The following is a 24,990-nucleotide window of genomic DNA, read 5'->3' as shown; positions in this document are numbered from 1 at the left end:
ACACCATTCACTGCCCAACAAGAGGAAAAGCAGACACTAACGCTTTTGGTGCAATATAATTTCTTTATTGAATTTGCAAATTTTTTGTTACTCTCATCAATAAATGTATGATCTCTGGTTTTAGGTTCAGATATCCTTGGAATCACCTCTAGGGGCATCTGATAGGAGCTGTCCTCGCTGTTGTCAGGCTCTCTACGAGTTGATGTTGACAAAATTTGCAATTTAATTGGGAAATTAAGGGATAGCATACTTTCACCTTTTTGCTATTGACTGCATGTCACTGGTTTTGTGTTTCTATACTTAACACATTTGATGGTTTTTGTTTTTGAATTGACTGTTTTCTGGTTTGACTGGTGGGGGCTTGACTGGTTGATCAAGAGGAGGTGATGATATTCTGTCCACCAGGATTCAATTATCCCTATGAAAGAGCAGGGGCTGTTATGGCTGCTTAAGTGGGCCAGGTGTGGTGATGGGCATGGTTCCTATCCTAGTGCCAATGACTATTCTGCCTCAGCATTGAATGGGCAGTGGGAATGAAAAATGTTTAAAGGGATCATCCTGAAAGGTTTTCTGGTTTGGGAAAATACTTGTTTGATATCCACTCTACAATTAGTAATGTTGCAAATATCATTTTGGGAGAATGTATCACTTATTGTTGCGAAAGAAACTTATTGGAAAATTTTGGGGAAACATTAGAAAGTATCGGCAAACATAAACTTGGACCTGAAAAACTCAGAAACATTGGCAACCTCAAAAAAATTAAGAAATAATTAGAAAAGTTGAGAGAACTTGAAGGTTTTTGCAACACTGCAATATAGTCTATCACAATTAATCAAAATCATGAAAGTGCACCATAAATATTGTGTGTTGAACATTCAGATTTTGTGTGTAATTTGAAGCCTTCTCTTTTTCTCTTCTTTCCTGTATTCATTATTGATAGTCTACTATTTAGTGTAATGTTATTCATGGTTGAACTTGAGGTTCTATTTTTATTGTTATTTTTAGAAAATGTAATTTTTGTGACATTGATGTGGGACCTGGTTGTGAATCTGTTTGACCAACCAAGATAACTTTTATCACGTAAGTTTGTCTAAATATATTGTTAATGCATGAACACAAACAATCAACTATGTTTTAATTTGTATCTTAATCCTGCCATTTTGAATATTAATTTTGTTGTTTAGTATCTTCAAGGAAGTCTTCAATGCTTTTGAATAGAAAGTCTAGTTTCATTGAAAAAAGGCAATCTAATGTATTTGTGGGAAGTCGCTTATAAAACACTTGGTAAGCGCTTAACTAAAGGACTTAAAGATGCCAAGAAAAATGCTTGGCCATGTTTTCCTATCCCCTGTGGTACCTATGCCTTAGAGAATTTCAAGCATTCCTTAGTTGAAATTGAAAAATTAAAAGCCTTTATTTTTCCAACCAGACTAAACAGGCCATATGACCCCCAATCTAAAGTACCTTATTTTATTAAATCTTTCATTAAAATATAGGTCTTCTCTTGTAGACAAGGAAATCATATATCCCATTTTCAGAGTCCTTGCATAGCATAATTATGGCTGATAAATTAGAAACTACTGGGAAACTACAAAACATCCATAATACGAGAATGGTCCATAGTGACATAATATGTAATATGGTTAGGGATTTGTGGCCTCTAAAAAGAAGAGTCAAGTGTGCAAAAATGTTATGTTGATATCACGGTTGAATAGTTTGGGCTAATATTGTAATTGAGAATATGGCAAAGAAAGTACACCATACAATCTTGGTCCATAGGCCCATCCCACACATGTTTTATTTTTCAAGTACAATTCTTGGGGCATAAGAAAAAGATGCCTTTGATTGCTTATGTTTCTATACAGCCTTTGCATATCTCATTTAAAGGACCTATTACACTCAATATCGACTTAGCTGCCAAGTGTCAGCCCTTGGTTCAAAATGGAGTAAAAGTGTAGAATGAGTTCTGGGTCTTCAGCCTTCTGTAGTGCACCATGGATTTTTACAACGGAGTTGCCAGCTTACATTGCAATGACTCCATATGTGGATTAGATCAGGTTTGGTTGATATGACAAGGTCTAAAGAGTGCCAATTGGAGCTTATGATGAAGGTAAAATATTGCTAAGAAGAATTGCTTCATCGCACATAACTTGAGAACCAATAGTGGAACAAGGAGGTCTCGAAGTCTCTTGCAACCATAGTTTTAAAAACTGGTCTGTTCTGAACTGGAACTGGGCAAACCAGCCAGTTGGATAGGGCAAGGGGTCAAACTGGCCACCTGCCCGGATTGGTGGACTAGTTTGTACCGATTTGGCAAACTAGCTGGTTGGATAGGGCTAGGGGCCAAGCTAGCCACCAACTTGGACTGGTGGACTGGTTTGACCAGTCTAGTCTTGAACCAGTCATGCCATAAATACTTAACTCCTTAACCCTAAACCCTAAAAATCCTAACTCCTAAACCCTAGCAATGTTGGCAATCAATGACAATGTTAAATTCTTAATGTAAACATATAAAAAGAAAGAGTGATTCCACCCTTGTCAGAGTTCTTATGCAGAAAGTAGAATTTCATATCCCTTTCAAAAGTTTAGCATACTTTTGAATTCTATCATGCATGAGAGTATGGGATAGGCATTTAGTCAAGAGCACCAAGCCCTTTATGTGCCTTGATGTTGGTGGTATTGATTATTGAACTCCTTTGATGTTGGTGGTATTGATTGTTGAACTCCTTTGCGATGCCCTTAAGCTTTTAAGCATTGGTTAGGCATGTTAAGCTTTTTCTACTATATTTGAATGTTGGAGAGATGAACCCTTCACTCAAATCAAAATCATTAGTTAGGCATGTTAAGCTTTTTTTTACCATATTTTAAGGTTGAGAAAATCGAGGAGTCTTGAGACTTCGAGCCAAATGTTGTTTAGGTGGCTTTGACTGATGATCGGATTTCCAGTAGTGGTGATGAGTTTGATGAGTGCTAATGTTGATTAGTGATTTGTAGTAGCACAGTGGCCCATTAGCTCATAGCATGGTTTTTGGACTCTAGAGGCCATTTAGAGCCTCATTGATTATGTATTTTGTTGTTGATATGTATTGCGGTCGGTGCCAGTTTGATATATTTACCCTTACATGGTATATAGATGAGCAAAATTTGCATATTTTTTCTCTAATGGTTTGAAATCTTGAAATATTTCTTTTTTTCATTAAAAATTATTACTTTATGTATTTCTTTAAAAACCAGTTCATTGAATTTGGTCTGGTGGTCCAAATCAATCTGGTTATGGTTTGAAACCCAGTTTGATAGGTGGCCGATTTGAAGACTGGTTACGAGTTTTAAAACTATGCTTGCAGCATAGGTTTCTGTTTGGATTTAAAGTCAAATGTCTATGAACAATATTGAAATGACCATTTGTAAAATGGTTTTACTCTTGATACAAGATATCAAATAAGTCCTTCAAGTTGAAGGCAGTGTAAGACTAAATTTCTAACAGGCACAATTGAGCCCTCTTTAGAATGAGTGCCACTAGTTTGAATGGATCAATTTGGAAATACTAGGCTGCAAATTATTTTCTCATTGAGACCTTGTTTAGAACAATTTGTGCTCTTATGGCCTATTATTTTAAACTAGATCTAGAGGACGATTTTTTTTGAACGGAACAGAGAGCATTTATATTAAAACAATCAGATTCATGGCCACAACCATTTACATGTTTCAAAGATGTCCAAGACTTGCAAATTTGAGATTGAGCACAGAGGCTCAATCCAAATCCTCAAGCAAGTTCCCCATTACACAAAAAATTCAGTCCCTTTCCAAGTAAAAATTTTCCAGAAAACCTGCAATATCCAGCACATTTACATTCCATTTTTCACTAATTTTATTTTGATCTAGTCTGACGTCTTGTTTTTCTAGGGGAAAAACTTTTTCCTTTCTTCCCAACTTGAGTCCAACACGCATTTCTGCAAATTCCGGGGGATCATTATTTGGCAAGTGCATGATATTATTCTTGAGATCTTTCTTATTTGCTTGATTTGCCTAAGAAGATTCCTTTTCAACATTATTCCTTGTGGTTTCTGGAGGAGATCCATTTTCCACAAGGGATTGTTGCTTTTCCACTTGCTATGTCCGGGGAATCCTTATTGACCACTGGAGGATCTACATTGGTTTGCAATTTTTCCTGCTTAGATTCTTTTGCTGCGGATGCAATTTCTTTGGCTGTATTTGCTTCCTTCTTGTTTTCTGGTTCTTTCTTGTCCCGAAGCTCGTCCTCTTTGTATACCGTACAGTGATCACCTTGCACTCCTTCCCACCATTTGGGCCTATAGGATTTTTTCCCATCTTTGTTACTCCGAGAACATTTGAGGCAGTTTTTAATTACATGCCTCGTTTCATAGCATGCTCTACACAAAAATGAAATATTCTTGTAGTCAAGCTTTTGGACCCAAACATAGTTTGGAGCCATAAAAATTTAAAATTAATCTCCACGGGAAAACCCTTGTTGAAGTCCATCTCCACACAAATGCGGGAATAAGTAGTCTTGTAAATTTTTCCTATTTTAGAACAACGATAAAACTTTCCTAGTGCATTCCCAATGGAGGAAAGCGATGTAAGATTCCAGAAATGCAAGAGAAGGTTCAAAAGCCTTATCCATATTGGCGTTGTGGAGATTGACGCTGTTATTGGATCAAAAGTGGGAGTCCAAGGCTACATGAAGAGACCGACACTACCCCAAAACCACAACCCAGTTTCACAGATGGCTTTCTTGTCCTCTATATTATCAAAAACCACAATGAAAAAACCCTAAGCCATAGGGTAAATTTTCAGTTCATCCATCAAAAGGGGCTTCCAAGACTCAAAGATCCATTTGTGTAGATCAGCCAGCCGCGACTAGTACCCATTAAACCTGCAAACCAAGCCATTCTTTGAAAAATATTTTTCACAACATAAAGCTTCCTGATCCACAGGAACATTGAGGGAAGGAATTTCTTGAACCACCGGAAGACTAGAACCAAAATTCAGCATAGCACTGTATGAAACTGAAGAAGAGCTAGCTTGACCGGCAACCATACCTACGAAAGAAACCATCTTTTTCGCCGAATTATAGGGATTCGCCATTGAATGATCTGCAAAAGGAATCTGCAGAAAATCCATGCAATCAAAGCAAGATTGGATGGCTAGGGCGAAACCATAGCCGCTGCAAGGGTTTCTATAGCTCCTTTCATTCTCTGTTTTGGTGATCTAGGATGGTAATTTTAGTGTATGCACTTTTTTGCAATAAAATTAGCTGTAAAAAATTGTTTCAGTGATTTCATTTAGGATTAGGTCATATGTGGTTTGTAAGTTACAAGCAACATTTCCTTTGAATCTACTATATTATTGAGAACTGGAACTTTTGGCTAACAACATTGTGTTGATGTTTGTAGCTTGGGCAAGTGCTTCTCCACTGGCGCAAGTGTCTAGGTGTGCAAAAGTCACCCAAAGTCTCCTTTGGACACTTGCTTAAGTATGAGTAAGTCGTTATTGTAAGTTAGCCTAAGTCTAACTTAGGAAAAACACATAATTACTTATGTTGGCTTTTAAGCTAAATAAAATTACAAAAACTAGAGTATTTACTTTAGTGATTATGTTTTAATTTCAATTGTTGATCTCAAGTGAGGCGAGAGGTAATCTTGGTCATCAATCACTTTGGAGATTAGGATTAGGGATTTAGCTCAATGTAAAGTTACAAAAGCAGGGCTAAGGAGAAGAGAGACACTCTACAACAGCACAACACATTGCGAGAGGCATTTCAGTTGTGAGTGGAGAAGGACTTGCATTATAGTCTAGTGACTCTGGTTGTCTGAGGAAGGTACAGGGGTGTTGTGTAGGAGATCCAGATCAGCCAAGGAAATCAATGATAGATCTAGGGCCTGATCAGCTGGATCAAAACAAGGGTATGTTGTAATTGTGAATTTCTTAGTTGGGCCATTATCCCAAGATAAGAGCTCAAGTAGGTTTTAATTAAGATTTAACGAAGAACAGATTTGATTGGGCAGAATTTGTATGTGTCACATGTGGTTGAGATTGGTTGTTAATTTGTTTCTGCTGGATAACTGTGTTAAAAACGTAGTTGTGCATTTATTCAGTAGATCTATAATTTGCTAGGTTAATAGCTAGGTTAATAGAGTGCCAGGTGCTAGGTTAAAAAATTAACACATTGAATAATTAGACTAAAAGGATCTATGGTCAGCCAACACATTAAGGTGGTAGAGGCATTGTTTTCAGGTACCAATTTCACTTGCTTGCATCTGTATGGTCTATAATGTCGCAACCAGATTTCATCATAAGACCATTATTTCATTGACGTGCATCTTCATTGAATATCAAAATTTCCTTGGAAATAATCTTATCATGTCACTATTATGTAGTCTGCAATTGCTAGCGTTGCTTAGGTGAAGTACTTGTAGCATAAAATGTGTTCTTCATGGAAATAGGGGATTGAGTCCTCCATGGGTATTAACAGTAATCTTTCTTCCGATTAGACTGTATTATATCTCTGGATTCACATTTTACAGTCATATTCTTTGCATTTCGTGATAGAATTTATATAAAGGTGTAGTTGGTGCAACTTTAAGTCTTAATTCTTTGTCTTGCATTTCCTTCTGTATCTTGTTCAGTTGTAGTTGATAAAATTATAATGGTGTTCCTCTTTTGTTACAGGCCTCAATGAAGTCTGAGAGACAGAAAAAGAAGGAGATGTACTTCCCCATGAGAAAATATGCAGTCAAGGTTTAAAGACAACATTTTTGCCAATTTTTTTTTTTTCGCTTGTTGGATACAGGAGCCCAAGTGTTCAGGCTCAGTGAGTCGTCTATATTAGATTGTTTAGGAAGTTTAGGTTGGATTCCAGTTCTATTGATTGTACATGGAGTTGAAATTAGAATTCCATGTTCACGTTTCATTGTGGTATTCAAATTAAAAAACTCTAAGTTGCTTTGACTCCTAACCTATTAGGATTGATTATCCTGTGTGAATTTTTTAGATTATCGTCTTTAGCTATGTTGGGATGTTTTTTGTCTGTCCTGGTCAAGATTAGAGAAAGAGGCTTCTTTGTTTATCCAATTTGGAATATTTTTCAAAAGTACACCTAGACGACTAGGAGACTAGAAGTTGCTTTATTAAGATTAACTAAAGTTGCAGTGTTTCAACCAAAATCCACAGTTTTGAAAATATACATCTTGTGGTAAATGAGTAACTATAGGAATGGGTATCAATCTCTGCAACCTTTGAATTCAAGCCTAGAAGGCAGTTTTTTTTTTCAGGTTTGAACAAATATGATGTGATACCTTTTTTCTTTGGTATAGTTTTAGTTTGAAATCCAGTTGTATATGTGGATTTACAGATAATTTTGGAATGCAGTATTCTTTTAATGAATTAGATGTGGGTTTATGAGTGGACCCAATGGTTAAACACGTGTTTCCTCCTGAGAAGTCACAGGTTCAAATCCAGAGGGGTAGAGAATGTACATCTGCGTAAATTTTAGCAGTCAAATCACTGCTGGAGGCAGGTCCCTGGTCCTACAAACAAGGGGTCTCATACAACATAAATTTAGATTATTATTATTATTATTACGACGACAAAAGTAAAACCATCTTATATAACCATTCAAAATACAAAATAATCAATCTCTTATTTTCAAACCATGCTAAATAACCATATCAACACCTATTCTCCAGATTGAACCAGAATTGATCGAAAACAGGGAGTTCAAATGAAGATAGTATTTCTGAATTCTTCTGTATCATTTTATATTTCCAAAGATTGTGTCTTCCACCACTCTTTCAATTTGGTTAGTACTAGTGACTTGCTGTGAATACGAAGTACTTAAAGTTACAAAAAGGAGAGAGTATTTTACAAAATGAAGAAAGAGTAAAATATCATCTAATATTTGCTGAAGAATGGAAATAACAGCATTAAGTTAAACAACACAGCTTGCGTAAATATGTTTTTTTGTGATACACATCACTTGTAAACACCCAACAACCCTTTGGTAGGTGTTAATAGTGACTTGCTTTGAATACGAATTATGTAAATTAAGTCACAAAATGAAGAAGTGTGAAATATTATCAAGTATGTTAAACAGTGGAAATGAACAGCAATAGGTTAGACAACACCATCATTAGGTTAACTTTTTTTTCCAATGCACATTGTTTGTAAACACCTATTTGAGTTTTTCATGTATATTTTATTTTGCTTTTCATTGTGCATGATGTAACCCTTTGTATTTAAAAAAACAATTAATGAATATAACCCAATAGATGAAAAAGAAATATGAGAATTAATAGATTGTTTGTAAACTATGCAACATCACATCAAATATAAATTGAGAGTTGTTTGTGGTAATTTACATATCTTATATATACATTTACTTGTAGTTAAATTGTATGGTTAATTATTAAGTTTCTATATGCATTGACATTTTATTGTACTAATTGTTTTTTTACGATAATACATATATGATTTTTATTTTTTACTTTTCAATAGTATATACTTTGTTTAGTGGAAAAAAATGTATAATATATTTTGATTATAGTGGATAAAAAATGTATAATATATTTTGATTATGTAAGTGATGTTTCAATGAATTTTTTTTCTATTTTTACATTTAAAAATTTTGTTTGTTTTTTGTCATTGCCTTGTTGTCCTCGAAATATATATATTTTGAAGGCAATAAGGCAATGACAAATCATCATAAAGCCTATTTCTTTTCTAAAACATTGCCTTTCCAAAATTGAGCTATTAGATATATCCCCAAACAATGTTCATTTACATGACTTCATCATATTGAAAAAATGACCACAACAAACCGTATATTATAGTATGTTAGACGAAAGAACTATGATCATATGTAACAAAGAAATCCCCCTTATATTCTTCAAGAACAAAGGAATTTGAAGGGAGATTGAGAGATGCTTTCAAAAGTGTCTGCCACAAGGTTGATTTCTTTATGAATATGATATAAAGAATATCATGGAATAATATGATTATCTCCTTGATTTGTTTTGTGATTGCTTCGAGACACAAACTTATAACTTGATTACGACCTTGCATCCAATTAATGACTAGGGCATAATCCACTTGATTACGACCTTGCATCTAATTAATGTCTAGGGTAGAATCCCTAAAGACTTGTATCTTTCAGATATCCTTAGAAACTATAGTTTTAAAGAAAACAAAGATTAAATTGACCCATATTATGTGTTAGTCCCAATATTAGCTTTCCCTTGAAATTTGTGATGTTTAGAGATTGTTAAAACAAAATTGACCCTATAACAATGCCTCTTTGACTTACTTGCACAATCAAAGAATCCCAATGCATAAGACTTGTCAATGTATGGACCTTTAGTGAAATGATGACTCGGGGGCCAAATTTTGCTCTTCAAAGGAATTGTCCCAGATATAGCTTGAACAACCACCAATGGAGTTGTAGATTTACCTTCAAAGATGATTTTATTACACGTCGTCCAAATCCCCCACGTGACGACCAAAGGGATCACTCGAATTTTTTTCAAAGCTTGCTTCCCTAGAAAGGATTTGTAACATTGACTATCAAGCGATCCCATAGGGAGGGCATTTAATTGTATTTCCATTAGTTTCAAGACTTTGCCTGTGTAAGGATAATTTACAAAGAGATGAGTAGGATCTTCCTTGCTAGAACAACATATTGAGCAAAACCACAGGCCCTCAAAGCCCCTATGGATTAGACCAGACCAAGTTAAGGCCCGATCTTGAAGAATCAACTAGAATAACAAAATACTTTTAATGGTGCTTCAACTTCCCACAACTTTTTATACCACCATTTAAACACCATTGTTCACTGATATCCTAGATTTGCAGTGTAAAATCCCCCTTGATGAGTTAAAGAACTAGGCCAACTCATATTCTTTGACCCTATTTGAATGTGAGCACAAGATAACTGAGCAATGAATTGAGCCCAATGATCATGCCAAGTCTCATCCAAATGAAGATCCATCGTTGTGAGTTGACCTTGTTGTCATATAGTGGTTGAGGCCTCCGAAATCTTAAGGTCCAAATCTCCCTCTCTTGTAAAGATTGTATCTAGTCATTTGGAAGAAAGTCATTTTGATTATAGCAAACAATAACATCTTTACCTATTTGGACCTTATTATTGGACCTAACTCGCCAAGCAAGATCCCTTACAATAGAGAGCCTGAGAGGTTGCATTCCACTAGTTAGAAGAATTGAGTGGGGTCTTGTGGTGTTTGCAAATCTAATCATATAAAGTCCTTGGGGCAATACTTGGCAACCAAAATATCTCTCCATAAGCTTAGTTATGAAGACCCACAGTGACTTTCCTACCATTGCCTTCTTAAAATCATAAATCATTTAAAGACATGACCTTGCTCCTTATGAAGAGCTAGCTAGCTGTGAACCCAAATACTATGTAGACCCTTTCCATAAATAATTAAATGCCATCTTTTGGATCTTGTTCAAAATGTTTTTTGGGATAAGAGCCATTAGATACTAACTAGGGTGGTCTCCAAAACATATTTAATGAGTATAAGTTGACCCCCACTTACATAGAAATCAATTACACCACAAATAAATTCAATTATCCATTTTTACTTGAAGCTAGTTCTAATTCACAATGCCATATTTCTTGGGTTTGAGATAATAACCCAAGTATTTGAATCCCTCATCTAAGGAATAAGTTTGGAAACCAAATATCTCTACCACTTGTCTCTTGCCGTCATCCATAGGGTTTGGAATGTAAATAATTATTTTTCCAAATTCACTACCGTCCCTTTAACACCAAAAAATGTGTTTATGAGATCATGAAAATAAACTCCATCAATGTTACTACATAAGAAAAGAACATCATTCGCGAAGAGGTGTGAGAAATAAATCTCTTCCAAATCGATCTCACTCGTAAGATGGCATTGTTTGGGTTTTATTGTTAATCTACTCAAACCCTCTACAAACAATAGGAATAACTATGGAGAAAGAGGGCACCCCTGTCAGAGACCTATGGATGGCCTTAAGGACATCAATATGAATCCATTAATTAAAACCTAAAAAGAGGAGGACATAGCACACCCCATAATCCGCTCCACCATTTGTAATTCAAACGGAGTATTTAATAAAAGAAATTTCAAGGTGGTCCATGGAGCACAATCATAAGCTTTAGACAGATCCAACTTCAAGACTGTAATGGCTTTGTCCTCCACTTTAATTGAAGGTACACCTTTTGCTAACCATATCGCTTCTTGTATCAATTGACCCCTTAGAAAACCAAATTGCTCCATGGAGATCATTTTTGAGAGCACCCGTTTCAAATGCACAACAATACTCTTCACCATAATCTCATATATACAATTACACAAAAGTCCAATATAAGAGATCTCATATAATATATAAGAGATAGGCCAAAAGTCCTTGAAGTTCTTAGGGCAATCAACTTTAGGAATGAGAGATCAATGTGGAGTTGAAACTACCTTGCATTCGCCCAAAAAGATGAACTTGTTCTATGACTTGTAAAAGGTCATCTCCCACAATGTTGAAAAAATATTAAAAAAACTCTTTTGTCCAACCATTGGGATGTAGGGATTGTCCTCTTTTTTTTTAATGACCACCAACACCTCATCCAAAGTCACAAGTTGAAAGGAAAACTCATTATCTTCTGCATCCACAAATCTAGGAAAAGAGTTCGACACCTTCAACATAGAACCAATATCCTAATGGATAGGAGCCTTAAAAAGCTAGCTAAAATTATTGGTCCCTATATTCCAAAGGGCCTCAAAACCTCTAACCAAAAGTCTGTCCTCGTCAATCAAGTCCCAAATCGTGTTGGTATGCTTCTCGTGGCTGACAAAATTCTAAAAATATTGTATCTTTTGGTCACCAATGTTTAGCCACAAAGCCTTGCGTTTTGACCTTCATTCCCTTTCCACATCTAGTGAAAACTTAATCCTCTACTTCTCTAAAGACCTCATATGTGACATTTGATCCATTGATATCCTTCACTAAAATCACTCGTAGGCAGTTCTGCCTCAATCACCCAAAGCTCGATGTATATTTTCTCCCTTCGACACATGGCCCAATTGACTACCTTCTCCTTAAGAGTCTTCAAATTATGAGCGAATTGCACATAGGCCAAACAATCTTCCTCTGCATAGAAGGGTACCTAGGAAGACTTAACCTACAATCTAAATTTATCTTCTTCATCCCATTGATTATTATACTTGAATGGAAATCAAGAGTAAATTTTGCTATAACTAATTTCCAAATATATAGGCAAATGGTCAGGGATATGAAGTTTGCTAACTCAAGATCTGAATTGACCAAAAATTGTGAAGAAGTCTTGATGGGTGAGGAACTGAACCAATATCTTAGAAATCCCCGCATCTCCAATCTTGTTATTTGATAATCTAGGGGAGATGTCAATAGGTTTCAGATCAATCCAACCAACTCTTTCTAGGTGGTCAATAAAGAAGTTTTCCAAATGATCCTCTTTGGCAAGGAAGCCCCAAATTTCACCTTGGCTAAGCATGAAATTGAGATCTCCTCCTACAATAAGATTGTCACATTTCAAGCATGAAAGATAGAAAATATGATCCCAAAAACGTTCCTTATCATAAAGGTTCAATAGATGTAAATCAAGATTAATCTCTCAACTATGTATAACAAGGACTAGACTTGGTGATATTGCAAAAGAAAATTCATGATAAGTGTGTCCTTGAACCCAATAATTAATCCTCTCAAAAGTACCCAAAAGAGTAAACCCTGATAAAATGCCATCCTTTGATATGCTTATGAAGAAATTTAATTAACTCATTTGCACAACCCATAGTCTCTTATAGAAAAACCACATTCAGGAAGTCTTCTACCAACAATCTTTTCAGGGAAAATATTTTGGGCTTCCCACCTAATCCCCTCACATTTAGAGATAGGATCTTCATGAGGAAACAATTGATTGGGTCTTCTTAGCTCTAAGGACCCCATAAATCAAATATGAGATTTTTGACCCACCTTCTTAGGACCCCTATCGAGTGGCACATCTAATCCTAGTCCTTAGGACAATTTTACATTATGTTTAGGCCTAAGAAGACATGGATCCTAACTAAAAGAAATTGAGGAGCTAGATAGGAAAGGGATAGGAATGGGCATGGCTTCCTAGAAAGTGAGAATATCCCCCAACCCATTGTCATGCCCCAAATGCTAACCATTGGGAAAAAGAGTATGGGACAACTTAGGGCACCAGGCCTATGGAGTGATATTATGAATTTTAGGAGAAAGGCCCAGGATCCTTAGAAGAGATTTAGTACAAGAAGTCATGCTCCAAATTCTTTCCGTTGTGTCCCATTGATAAGTCAACGTGTCTAGACCATCAATCACCTCTTGCTGTTTAATGATATCCAAGTTTGGTTCCACCTTCTTGGAAGCAAGAGGGACCAATAAGCCTTTGATTACCAAGTCCTCTTGAATATTCTCCTAAGAAGAATTGTATAACTGAGCTAAGTCATTATGATCAATTATCTCAGCGTTTGGGCTCAACTAATCCTCATTGCTAACAATAATTCCAGAAATTCCATTACAAGGTCTTAGACTGGCCCTAGAAGCTGAAACTTCTATAAAGAAGTACATGACTCTATGACTCAACCAAATATGGCCTTTCCTATCACCAAGGTCTCATACTTACATCAATCACCCAACACAACGAGGTTACATATTTGATTCAACATTACATCAAATGCCCAAATTGGGATTACATACATAATTGACTTGACCCCCAATAGTCCAAACATGACTAAATATTACAATTATTACATCACGACCTTTACATTAAGAGGTAGATATTACATTTATAACCAAAGACAAGGACCTCAACCATGAGGTAGCAAGATCATAGCAGCAACATGAACATCATGCACATCCTCATCATCAATATGCAAAGCTAAGACAATGTAGCTTCACTATCATCATCTTACGACCAAGTATGCAACATTACCAAATTGTAGCAACAACATAAGATTGTTCTGTAGAGATTTGTTATCAACTCATCCCCTTGACCTCATCAAGGTCAACTTGCTCTTTCCCTTTGTAGGAGGAGCCTCAATCCACGTACATCAGAGATATATAGATCTTTGGCAACACAACAACATATCTCTTCATGTATTGACAACATGTGAGAACCAAGAATATCATCATAAAGTAAGATAGGACAATGTAGCATCAATCTTCATCAACATCACCATGTGACCAAATCTTTCAAGCATCAAGCAGTTATAGCAGCAGTATATCAATAACCATCCTCTTGTCTTCATGTACCCTGCTTTTTCTTCATGTATGAAGAGTTATAATTCATAGGCAGAAATATCATTCTCTTGGCCCATTATCTTCATGCAAGAAGAATTATCACACCATAAACAACTTCACCAATATGCAACTCAAGTAACCATCCATCATTGATAACCTATGACATAGAGATAACAATATGAACTCATCATCATCAACCAGGCATAAGACTATGCAATCAAGCTTTGTTAGTAACCCATCTCCTTGATCTCATATCATCAAGATCAACATGCTCTACATACAAAGAGCCAAAATCCTCAAGCAACATACCATATGTAGCATAACATATACATGTATCATCACCATGTAACATATGTGAGAACAAAAAAACACACTATATGCATCATCCATAACTGCACCATATGCACATTATGCATCATTGAAGATATAATTACAACAACATATAAGTAGTGAGTGAAACTCATCATCATCAACTAATGTCAATAAGGACCATGGCATGCATATCCTCTTCATGTAGAATTAACTCCACTAAGTGCAATTTTATCCAAGACTTTATCATCACTAATGATAGAATAACAACAACATATGTGTCTTCAATAGCAACAACTACACATCATCAATGATATATATATATATATATATATATATATATATATATATCATGAACATCATCATGCAACAAGGAACGTTCAAGAAATTATAATGCCAACAATGCACCATTAGAAGCCTAGCGAATTATCCCCCTGAACCTGTGCCAACTATTCACTGTTAGGTCTGACCATATTTATCTTCATCAATCAATAAAACCATCAAAAGAACCAAAGCAACAATGTCATATTGCAACAACTCATAACCATCATAAGCCAATACCACTTCAAAGAAGTATCTGAGCATTAATACACCGTAACCAACCATTGTTAGAACCAGAAAGCCAAATAATAACTAACTGAAGAATATCAGAACCTCTCCATGAGTCTATCCCACTATTTCTTTATCTCAGATAAACATATGCGACTGTCTAGATCAAAACTCGCTTATATGTGCGACTATCCTTCATAAAATCCGCATACAAAAAGTAAAATGCTGAATTTTTATAACCACAACTCCCCCTGAGCCTGTAATGTATGTACCTGTTCACTGTTACTACATCATATGCATTGTATGTAATATAAGCAATATAAATGTCAAAACAATATGGGAATCATCATCAAGATATACATATGTATAGCTTCCCATACATCACTGATATGAGGACCTGATAATAATCTCCTGCTCTTCATGAGGTTATGTACCTCACATCACTTCTGCAGTCACTGTGAGAAGTAAGCTTTAAAACAATGTACTGTAGTATAGACCATTTTCCTTTTATTATGAATTTGAAGAAGAGGAACTATCCTCCTCATTCCTGCGAGAATTCATTTCTTTAAACACGTATAATTTGTATGGATTTCTATATCCTCTTGCTATGACCTTTCCAGTTTTTTCATCTATAACCTTTCATTTTGTTGATGTAAACACAATTACATTTCCTTTATCTGCCATTTGACCTACACTTGGAATATTCTACTTTAGCCCTTGAACTAATAAGGTATCAACTTCTCTTCTATACTTATTAATTTTGGCTCTACCTTTTCCCAAAACTTTCATTGGAGCATTATTTCCAAGAATAACCTTACCATCTCTGTTATTCCTGAGGAACTCAAACTTGTTCTTATCTCTTGTCATGTGCTGAGAGCATCTGCTGTCTATGTACCATTCATCTTCATCTTCAAACAAGAAAAGGGCAAGAACACACCTTATCTGTTCTTATTCTTGCTGCTTATTATGAGAAATGTTGGTGGTCCATCTTTTGCAGGTCTTTTGACATTAATATTCTTATATGATTGCTTGCCATGTTCTCTGTGGCAATCCATTGATTTGTTCCTGCATAACACATTATATGACCAAGAAACGGAGCAGAGGAATCATAATATTTTTGTTTCATATTCCTTCTATTGAAATCAATAGCTTTGTGACAAAATATGTTGCAAGTAAAACAAAATCCCTTGAAGAATTAACGTGAGTACCTAGGAGTTGAAGTACTTATTGTGAGATGACTCCTTGCTTGAAACAATCTGCTTTTGCAATTGGCTGCAACATGTCCATAATTATGACATATAAAGAATTCAACATTATTGATTAGAGGAGAGAATCGATTAACACTTCTATAGTTAGGAGCAAATGATTTCCTTTGAAGATTCACTTTCCTTGGTTGTTGATCAGGTTGACTTCTTATCTCTTTATTGAGCACTTCAGGTTTTGCATTGTTACCCTTTAGATTCCTTGCACTAGCTTGTGAACTAGATTCTCCTTTAATAGTTTCATGAAAACCAAGACCAAATTTAATGGAAGGAGACCTTTGACTACTAAGAATGTTATCCAAAATCTTAGTACTATCTTGAAATCTCAAATGTTTATCTTTTTCTTCTAATTTACCTTTTAGAATGTTTACCTCAACCTCCATTCTTTGGTATTGCTTTTCCTTTTCAAGATACTGCTTTCTCATTCCTTCTTCAACCTTTCTTCCTTCTTCCATTTTCTCCTTTAAGTTGATAATTTCTTCCTTCAACCCATTCTCTTGTTCTTCAAATGCTTGAAGTAGTTCTTCATTTCGCTTGTTTGACTTTTCAAGATTTGCTTTTAGAGAGACAATCTCTTCTTCAAGGCCTTCACAATATTTTTTAGATTCTATTGAAACATTTACTGATTTAATATGATCCCTGTTATCATATTCTTGCAACTTATCTTTAAGATTAATAATCTTTTTCAAAGAAAGATCAAGTTTTCTTATAAGATTAAAAATTTCTTCTAACCTGTCTTCTTCTGAATCAATAACTCCATCATGTTCATCTTTTGACATATTGTTAGAAATAAGATTACCTGATAGTTCTCCTAATGAACAACCTTGCTTTGGTTTTTCTTCATGGATTGCCTGTAGCTTATCCCATACTTCCTTTGCAGTTGCATAATGCATAACCCTATTTAATGTTGAATTAGGTATGCTATTAATGATGTCACTTAATGCCTTACTATTCTTTTTCACTTCTTCGTCTGATGGAGGAATTTTGGTGAAGCCATTGCATACGAAATACCAAACATCAAGGTTCATTAGATCAGACAATATTTTCTTTCCATTGTTGATAATTATCATTACTTTGCATAGGTACACCTTCATTGTCCATTGTTTCTGACTTGCCTTGTTCTTCTGCTTCTAGGGCCATCATTTTTGAATCTGTTTCGAATGCTTACTTTCACTTTTACCCATGAGTGCAAGTTCAGTTGATTCATTGTCATATTCACTATCATCATTATTACATAGACAAGGAAATGGACCACAATTAGAACAACAACCCATACTTGATAATTATTTACCATCTTCTTCATTATTGATTAATAGAAAGTGGGGTGCTCCCAAAACTGAGTATTTGCCGACATCTGTAACTGTCATTACATCTGATATATAGTTTTCTAACTCCTTCCTTCGAGCTATCTTCTTCTTTCCCATCATCGTTGATCCACTCCAAGCGGTTAAGCTTCAACTTAAGTGACCTGCTTTGATTCCAATTGTTGGGAAAAATATTGAGAGGGGGTGGAGCAGTGAAACAATATTTTAAGACTCACTTAAACATTTCAATTTATTATTCATCTTTATGTACACTATTGTTTCTTAAGTAAACTAGCGTATGTACATGACTATGATAAAGGAAAACAACATATATCCAGTTAGCTAACTTTTCATATATTTCATCATCTATTCTACTTTAACCAGTGTGTCATTACTTCATTGGCCCTTAATTGAACAATAAACATGAAAAGTAAGAACATAATAAATCATCACACATAAGAAACACATCAACACATGAGGACACCAGGATTTTTAGGTGGAAACCCAATGTGGGAGAAAACCACCGTTGCTGTTGTCTCTGTCTTCATTTTTTATTATAAAAAAAAGCATCTTACAATCTTGTACTATCGCAGAATCATACCAGTACGTAGGCACCCACTTGCTGAAGGCTACAACCTTTTCTCGTTCTCCAGCACCCACTGGAAGGGAGCTCCAACCCCCTGTTCTCGTTTATTGACATCCACCAAAAGGGAGCTCCAACCCCTTGATCAGATTTACCAGCTACCACTGGAAGGAAGCTTCGACTCCCTCACTGAAGGCTCCAACCCTTAGCATCCTTGTGGACTGCATTTCATAATATTTCATACTGTATCCAACTGATTCACAACATCAAACCTGTAGGCCACTTTGCATCATATTTTTAGATTGGACCCACTACCATCATTTAAGCCCAATTCCAAATAAAAATTATGAAACCAATCATTATATTAAATCACTCAATCACTAAACCAACTAAATCATCAAAGAAATCACTTAATCTTAATCAATACAACTAGATCAAACTAAACCTAGATAGATCATATCAGTGCACAAGTACTCATCAATAATCCAATCACTGTTACTTATCACAGAAACCAACTGTTGCTACTGCAAACCATGATCAATCATATCTCAGAATATATACTCTATTATTCTGAGTCATACCCGCGTATGTATGCATTTTTCCTTAAGAGGTCCTGCATACAAATCTCAAAATACTGAACAACTGTGTCTACATCACTATCACACTGAATCACATACTGAACCCATCACCGATCATTGAACCAGAGACATATCACTACATAGTAGCATCATCCCTAGTCAACATATCATTTCATAAACAATTCAACCCAACAAGAATTGTCAAAAACAAATTATCATAAGAGATACTTCATTGACATACATCAACAAATATAACAGAATTGATCAGACATCATTAACAACTCATACTGCAAAACCCTAGCAGATGTACGTGACTCTTATAAATAACTTTCACGTATGTATGCACTTATCATTCACCACACTTGCATACAAATATGTCCATACTACAGAATATATACGTGACTAGTTAGAAGAAGATCCACGTATGTACATGACTTATCAATGGCAAACTGACGTACATATTTGTACTCACTAAATCATACCCTCGTTGCACAACAAAACATCTGTAAAACCCAAATATTGGCATACAAACTGTTACAAAAACAAATCATAATATCATCATCACAAATCTATCAAACCCTAAACATATTATCCAATATGTGGTCATTTCATATATACTAGATCTGGTCCATTTCCATGCTCCCTCGTGCACACCTATTTTAGATCATGTTATTCATAAATAATACATCACATGCACACACTAACACTTGATCTCCATCTTCTTATATAGTATAAGCCTTATCCAATACCTTAAGCCAATCCCCTAGTAATATCGATGGTATTCTTTGATGGGATGAAATATCTGTTGTCGCGCTCATTACTATGGGGCCTGGGCCAATACCATGGTAAAGACCCATGGTATTCATAGTACTATGGTGCGGAAATTGTATGTGACTTTTCTTCACCATACCTGCGTATGTATGCGTCCTTTATTCACAGGACCCGCATATACTTTCAAAAACTTCACCTTTATCATATTTCTGTCTCTGAACTGATATTCCTTTGTCCATCTCACTTGTAGCATCTGCATAATCATCATGTTGACATCTTTATCAAGTAGGTTTCCATCAAGGACAACCTTTGTCCATTCTCTCTGTCACACTACATAACCATCATTTTGACATCTTTATCAAGTAGGTTTCCATCAAGGACAACACATTAGTCATAATGCCAACAATTTTGAATATTATTTTGTTGTTTAATACCTTCAAGGAAGCCTCCAATGCTATTGGATAGAAACTTATGGATTCATTGGAAAGGAAACCTAATGTTTGTGTGTTTTTGGTCTATTTATAATATCTTTCATCAACTATAGGTTTTTTGTTGTACACAAGAAAAACACATCACATTCATATAATTTGGAGAGCATAATTATGATTGCTAGATTAAAAACCTACTAGGAAACCACAAAATATCCATAATAGCAAAATGACTCCTAGTGACATAATATGTAATATGGTTAGGGATTTGTGGCACAACTAAAAATAAGTTGGCGTGCAAAAATGCTATGTTTACTTTATGTTCATTTAGATATCATGTTTATAATATGGCAAAGGAAGTACACAATACAAGCTTGGACCATAAAGCCATCCCACCTAGGATTTTTTTATTTTGCAAGTGCAACCCTTAAGGCATGACCAAAAGACACCATATGCACAATGGAAGACAACAGAGAACTCAATGAGACACAAAGAAGTTAGGTCAATGACTAGCGAAAAACTCACAATGGGAAAACCCAACTAGATTCTTCTTCTATTAGAAATCAATTGTTCAACAGAGATAGAAAGTACAATGAGAGAATGAATAATTTCACCCAAATCTAAAGAATATCTTTGATAGCAGTAGCTGATGCAAACACCAAATCACTTTGGCTCTCCAAGATCTGCTCTCTCTCTCTCTCTCAATCTTCCTCTAGACTCTCCAACTCTTTCTTTCTCAAGTTAAAATTCTCCTTTCACAAGCACAAGTAAGTGTATCAAGTGAGGATGAGAAGCACAAATATATAGGAAGAGCAAGGAGGTCGAATTCATAAGAGAGTAACTCCTATGCTTCGAGGAGTTACATATGCCAAAATATGAGTGTAACTTATGCCATAAAGGAGAGGAGTGTAACTTATATGTTTAGGAGAGAAGTGTAATTTATTCATTAAAGAGGTGTAAGAGGAATATTTTTATGACGAGTCATTAAAGTGTGTAAGAGAGTGTAAGAGGTGCGTAAGAGCATTAGAGGGAGAGAGGAATGAATCCATTAAGAGAGAGAGAGTAACATATGCATTACCTAAGGGGAGTTACATATGACATGATTGAGTCTCATGATTGAGAGACTTGAATTTCTTTTTAATAATAATATAATAATATCATAAGAATAATAATAATATTGATGATTAAGTCAAAATTGATTTATTAGGACTGATTGTGATCGGAAGGGATTTTCCATCAACAATACTTGATTACTAATTAATGAAAGATGATTTAATATTTTTTAAAAGTCAAACTTGAGACTTTCTATCTTTAGAAATTCAATTTTTAGACTTTCTATTTTTATAAATTCATCCCCGAGCTGCCAATTTTCAACATTCCCTCTCATCTAGGGAGGAATTTATTTATGCAATAAAGATCTTTGCTTTCTCTGCTCATCTTTCTTCATCTCTACTAAGTATCATTTGGAATAATGATTTATCACTATAATGAAGAATAATTATCATAGGGGATATTCATCCATCACCCTATATTCACTTGGGGGGAATGCCACTTGCCAACATTTGAAAAGGATCTCGCACAACTAAGTCTCATCTCTACTTGGGGGTATCCACTTGTCAACACATGACAAGGATCCCGCACGTCCAAGGCTCATCTATGCTTGGGAAGAACCACTTGTCAACACATGACAAGGATCTCGTACATCCAAGGCTCATCATTGCTTGGGGGGATTTGCTTGTCAACACATGAGAAGGATCTCGCACATCCAAGTCTCATCTCTGCTTGGGGGGATCCACTTGCCAACAAATGACAAGGATCTCGCACATCCAAGTCTCATCTCTACTTGGGGGGATCCACTTGATCTGATATATGATCTTAGACAATTATTAAGGTATTATAGACTCATGTGCATGGATTTTCCTATGTTATTTTATGCAATGGATCGATAAGATTACGAAATACATAGACAATGAAGTAGTAAAATAAACATAATAGACAACACACTTAAACACAACAAGTTTAATAAGGAGTTCACCCAACACTCCTAGGCTACATCTCTTGGTCTAGCCTTCAGTGGTGACCTCTCTATTATGTCTTCAAAACAGAGTTTTACAACAGTGAGCTCAATTTGAGTCTCACACAATAGATACAAAACAATAAGGCTTTACCTGGATCCCCCAAATCTCTTCTGAGTACACATAATCTCCTCACTGACTCTCTGTCTCTATTGCTCTGTATCAACACTACTTGCCTCTGTTTGCTCTCTGTCTGTGGCTTTGAAAGCCATTCTGCGCTGTCTGTTCATTTAACCTTCTCGGGCTCTCTGGCTTCTCAATCTCTGTCCATTTAGATCCATTTATGAGCGTTAGCAATCACTGCTAAACTCTTCCAAGGATGGTGGCCACCTGTACTGTAACAAAATGGGTCATCGGGCCGTTGAAATCCCAAAATTGGTCGTTTTCTGTTTACACAAAGAAACACGTTCAAACATAGGAAAAGTCCGCCAAACACTGTCTATCGGACTTCAAATATCGATAAATCCACCTTATACTCCTATCGGGTCTGCTTGTATATCGGCATTGCATCCCCACCGTTGATCTGAGAGGTCTTGATCCAATGGTTGAGATCCATTTCGGGCCGCTCTTTCGTACGTGAGTTAACTGCCCAATGAGGGTGATTTTCTCTCTCCTCAGCCTGGTCACGTGGTAGCCATTGTATGGGATTGGGCGGATCCCAGCCCAAACCATTTACCGCCTTTGGCCCGCCCGAAATCCCGCTCATATCGTGATTTCCCTTTGTATTAAAAATACATTAAAAACATTGAAAAAACCTGAAATTGGCTTTATCGGACTTGGAATCATATATAACAGTGTTAATAAATCCTTTTGGGTTTGTAATATCGCATCGATGCTTTTTCTTTGGTTTCTTGTTTATTCAACGAAAATGCGATTTACAAAGGAAAACCTTGTTTTCCAGATCTCAAATCATATCAAACATCGTTTATAATCTTTATCGGGTCCGGCTATCGGCCCTGCTCCATTGTAATGTTCCGATGCGATATTGCAATGCGATCGATCGCAATCGCATATCGCACATGCCCCAGGCCGATTGTAATCGCTCCTTTGTATTTGCCGATTGCAATATCGCGTGTTAACATGGGCCATTGATTTGCGCGCTTGATCGACAGTCCTTGTTGATCCGCGCTGATCGCAATCACAACTGTCATGTGATAGCCCCCGATTGCCTCCGTCGATTGCGATTTGCCGATCGGATCTGGACTGTTGATCGGCCAAATCCGACTACTCCAATTCAAAGTTGCTTTAAACCGCCGATAAGCCTGTTTTCACTGATTTCTTCATGTTTTTGCCTCTCGATAGTGTTATCCGCCTTTTTAAGAGTTTATCCTCATGCGATAGTTTTGATCTTTTGAAAGATTTTGAAGACTTAGAGGGTTTTAGGATCCATTTTGGATCACGCCTTCCCACTGAAAAAGCTTTTGGACCACCAAAAGTTGGTTTTTAAGCATCAATCAAGTGAGGATACAACTTCCTCACTTGTCCAATCTCTATCCATTTTGTACTGCTTGGTTTGAACCTTTGAGTCCAATTTTGAGGTACTCAACATCCCCTCTGCTCGTAGTTCTCACCTTCCTATCCAGAACTGTATCTTCCTACAACTCATTGAGATATTCAGGCAACAGATCATCGATAGAAGCCAACTGACTTTACTCTTCAGGATCTTCAATCAATGAAGGTTCAAATAGTCTCAAGTTCTCTGCATTAACTACTAAATAGATGTGCATGTAAGCTGGAAAATCAAGGCGAAAAGCATTCTCACCAATTTTATCAAGTATCTTGAAAGGCCCATACCTTATTGGCTTCAGCTTCTTACCTTCACCTTGCATTCTGTCCTTGTTGATGTACAGCCAGACTTGATCACCAACTTGGAAGCTATTCTCAATTTGATGCTTATCATGCCTTGCCTTGTACTTGGCTTGGCTCTTTTCTAGCTGTTCCTACACTGCCTGGTGAATTTCTTGGATCTGTTCAATGAACTTGGTTGCTTTGTCCACATCAATATGTCCATCAACTGTTATGTCTTTACTAAAGACAAAATCCAAGGGAGACCTTGGTATAAAACCAAAACAAATCTCAAAAGGAGATTTTTTTGTAGAAGAATGTTTAGCACAGTTGTAAGCATGTTGCACATAACATAAATGTTCATCCCAAAGCTTGGGATGCTTGCTGCAATAACCCCTGAGCAACTGGATCACTGTCCTGTTGACCACCTTTGTTTGGCCATCTGTTTGTGGATGAAATGCTGTGCTCTTCTTCAATCTGGTTTCCATTAAATCCCATAGACTTGACCAAAATTTCCCAACAAATCGAGAATCTCGATAAAAGACAATAGAAGTGGGTAACCCAAAATGAACCCATACATACTGAAAGAACAACTTTTCTGTTTGTTCAGCTATGATTTGTTTGTTACAAGGTATTAAAATACACATTTTGCTGAACCTGTCCACAATAACATATAAATAGTCATGACCTTTTATAGATTTTGGCAGTCCCCCAACAAAGTCCATGGAAACACTTTCCCAAGGATGAGAAGGAATTGGAAGTGGAGTGTACAAGCCTAGTTTTCTATTATTGGGCTTGCTTTTAGCACACATGGTACACCCTTTAATATATCTAGAAACTGTTTCATGCATTCTTGGCCAATAACAGAATCTTGTGCACATGTGCTTCTCGGATTATATTAACTCTTTCAGTTTGAGGAATGCATAACTTTCCCAAATGATACAAGAGTTGGTCCTTAACATGATAATCCAATTCTTCTACTTGTTTGCCATGACTTAAAGTTGCATATACATCCTTAAAATCTACATCTTGAGCATAT

The 24,990-nt window shown here is 36.0% G+C and overlaps 1 protein-coding gene across 9 annotated transcripts in view; it reads left to right on the top strand.

Annotated features, from left to right (window-relative positions):
• LOC149248943 (large ribosomal subunit protein uL29-like) overlaps positions 1 to 7,303 on the top strand; it is a 69,698-nt gene extending 62,395 nt beyond the window's left edge. For 6 of the 9 annotated variants that reach the window (XM_089458584.1, XM_089458585.1, XM_089458582.1 and 3 more), the window contains one exon: positions 6,691 to 7,303. In XM_089458584.1, coding sequence (XP_089314710.1) covers positions 6,691 to 6,765 — 75 coding nt within the window. In that variant the 3' untranslated portion in view covers positions 6,766 to 7,303. Of the gene's footprint in view, positions 1 to 5,414; positions 5,501 to 6,690 lie in introns of all 9 variants that reach the window. The other 3 variants (XM_089458583.1, XM_089458579.1, XM_089458578.1) reach the window with 1 other exon arrangement.
• Positions 7,304 to 24,990: the final 17,687 nt, after the last annotated feature.

Source organism: Pinus tabuliformis, chromosome 7, assembly GCF_031772625.1.
Source record: "Pinus tabuliformis cultivar Carrire ecotype Pingquan chromosome 7, CPIR1, whole genome shotgun sequence".
NCBI lineage: Eukaryota > Viridiplantae > Streptophyta > Pinopsida > Pinales > Pinaceae > Pinus > Pinus tabuliformis.
This window is presented reverse-complemented; position numbering and strand designations above follow the sequence as displayed.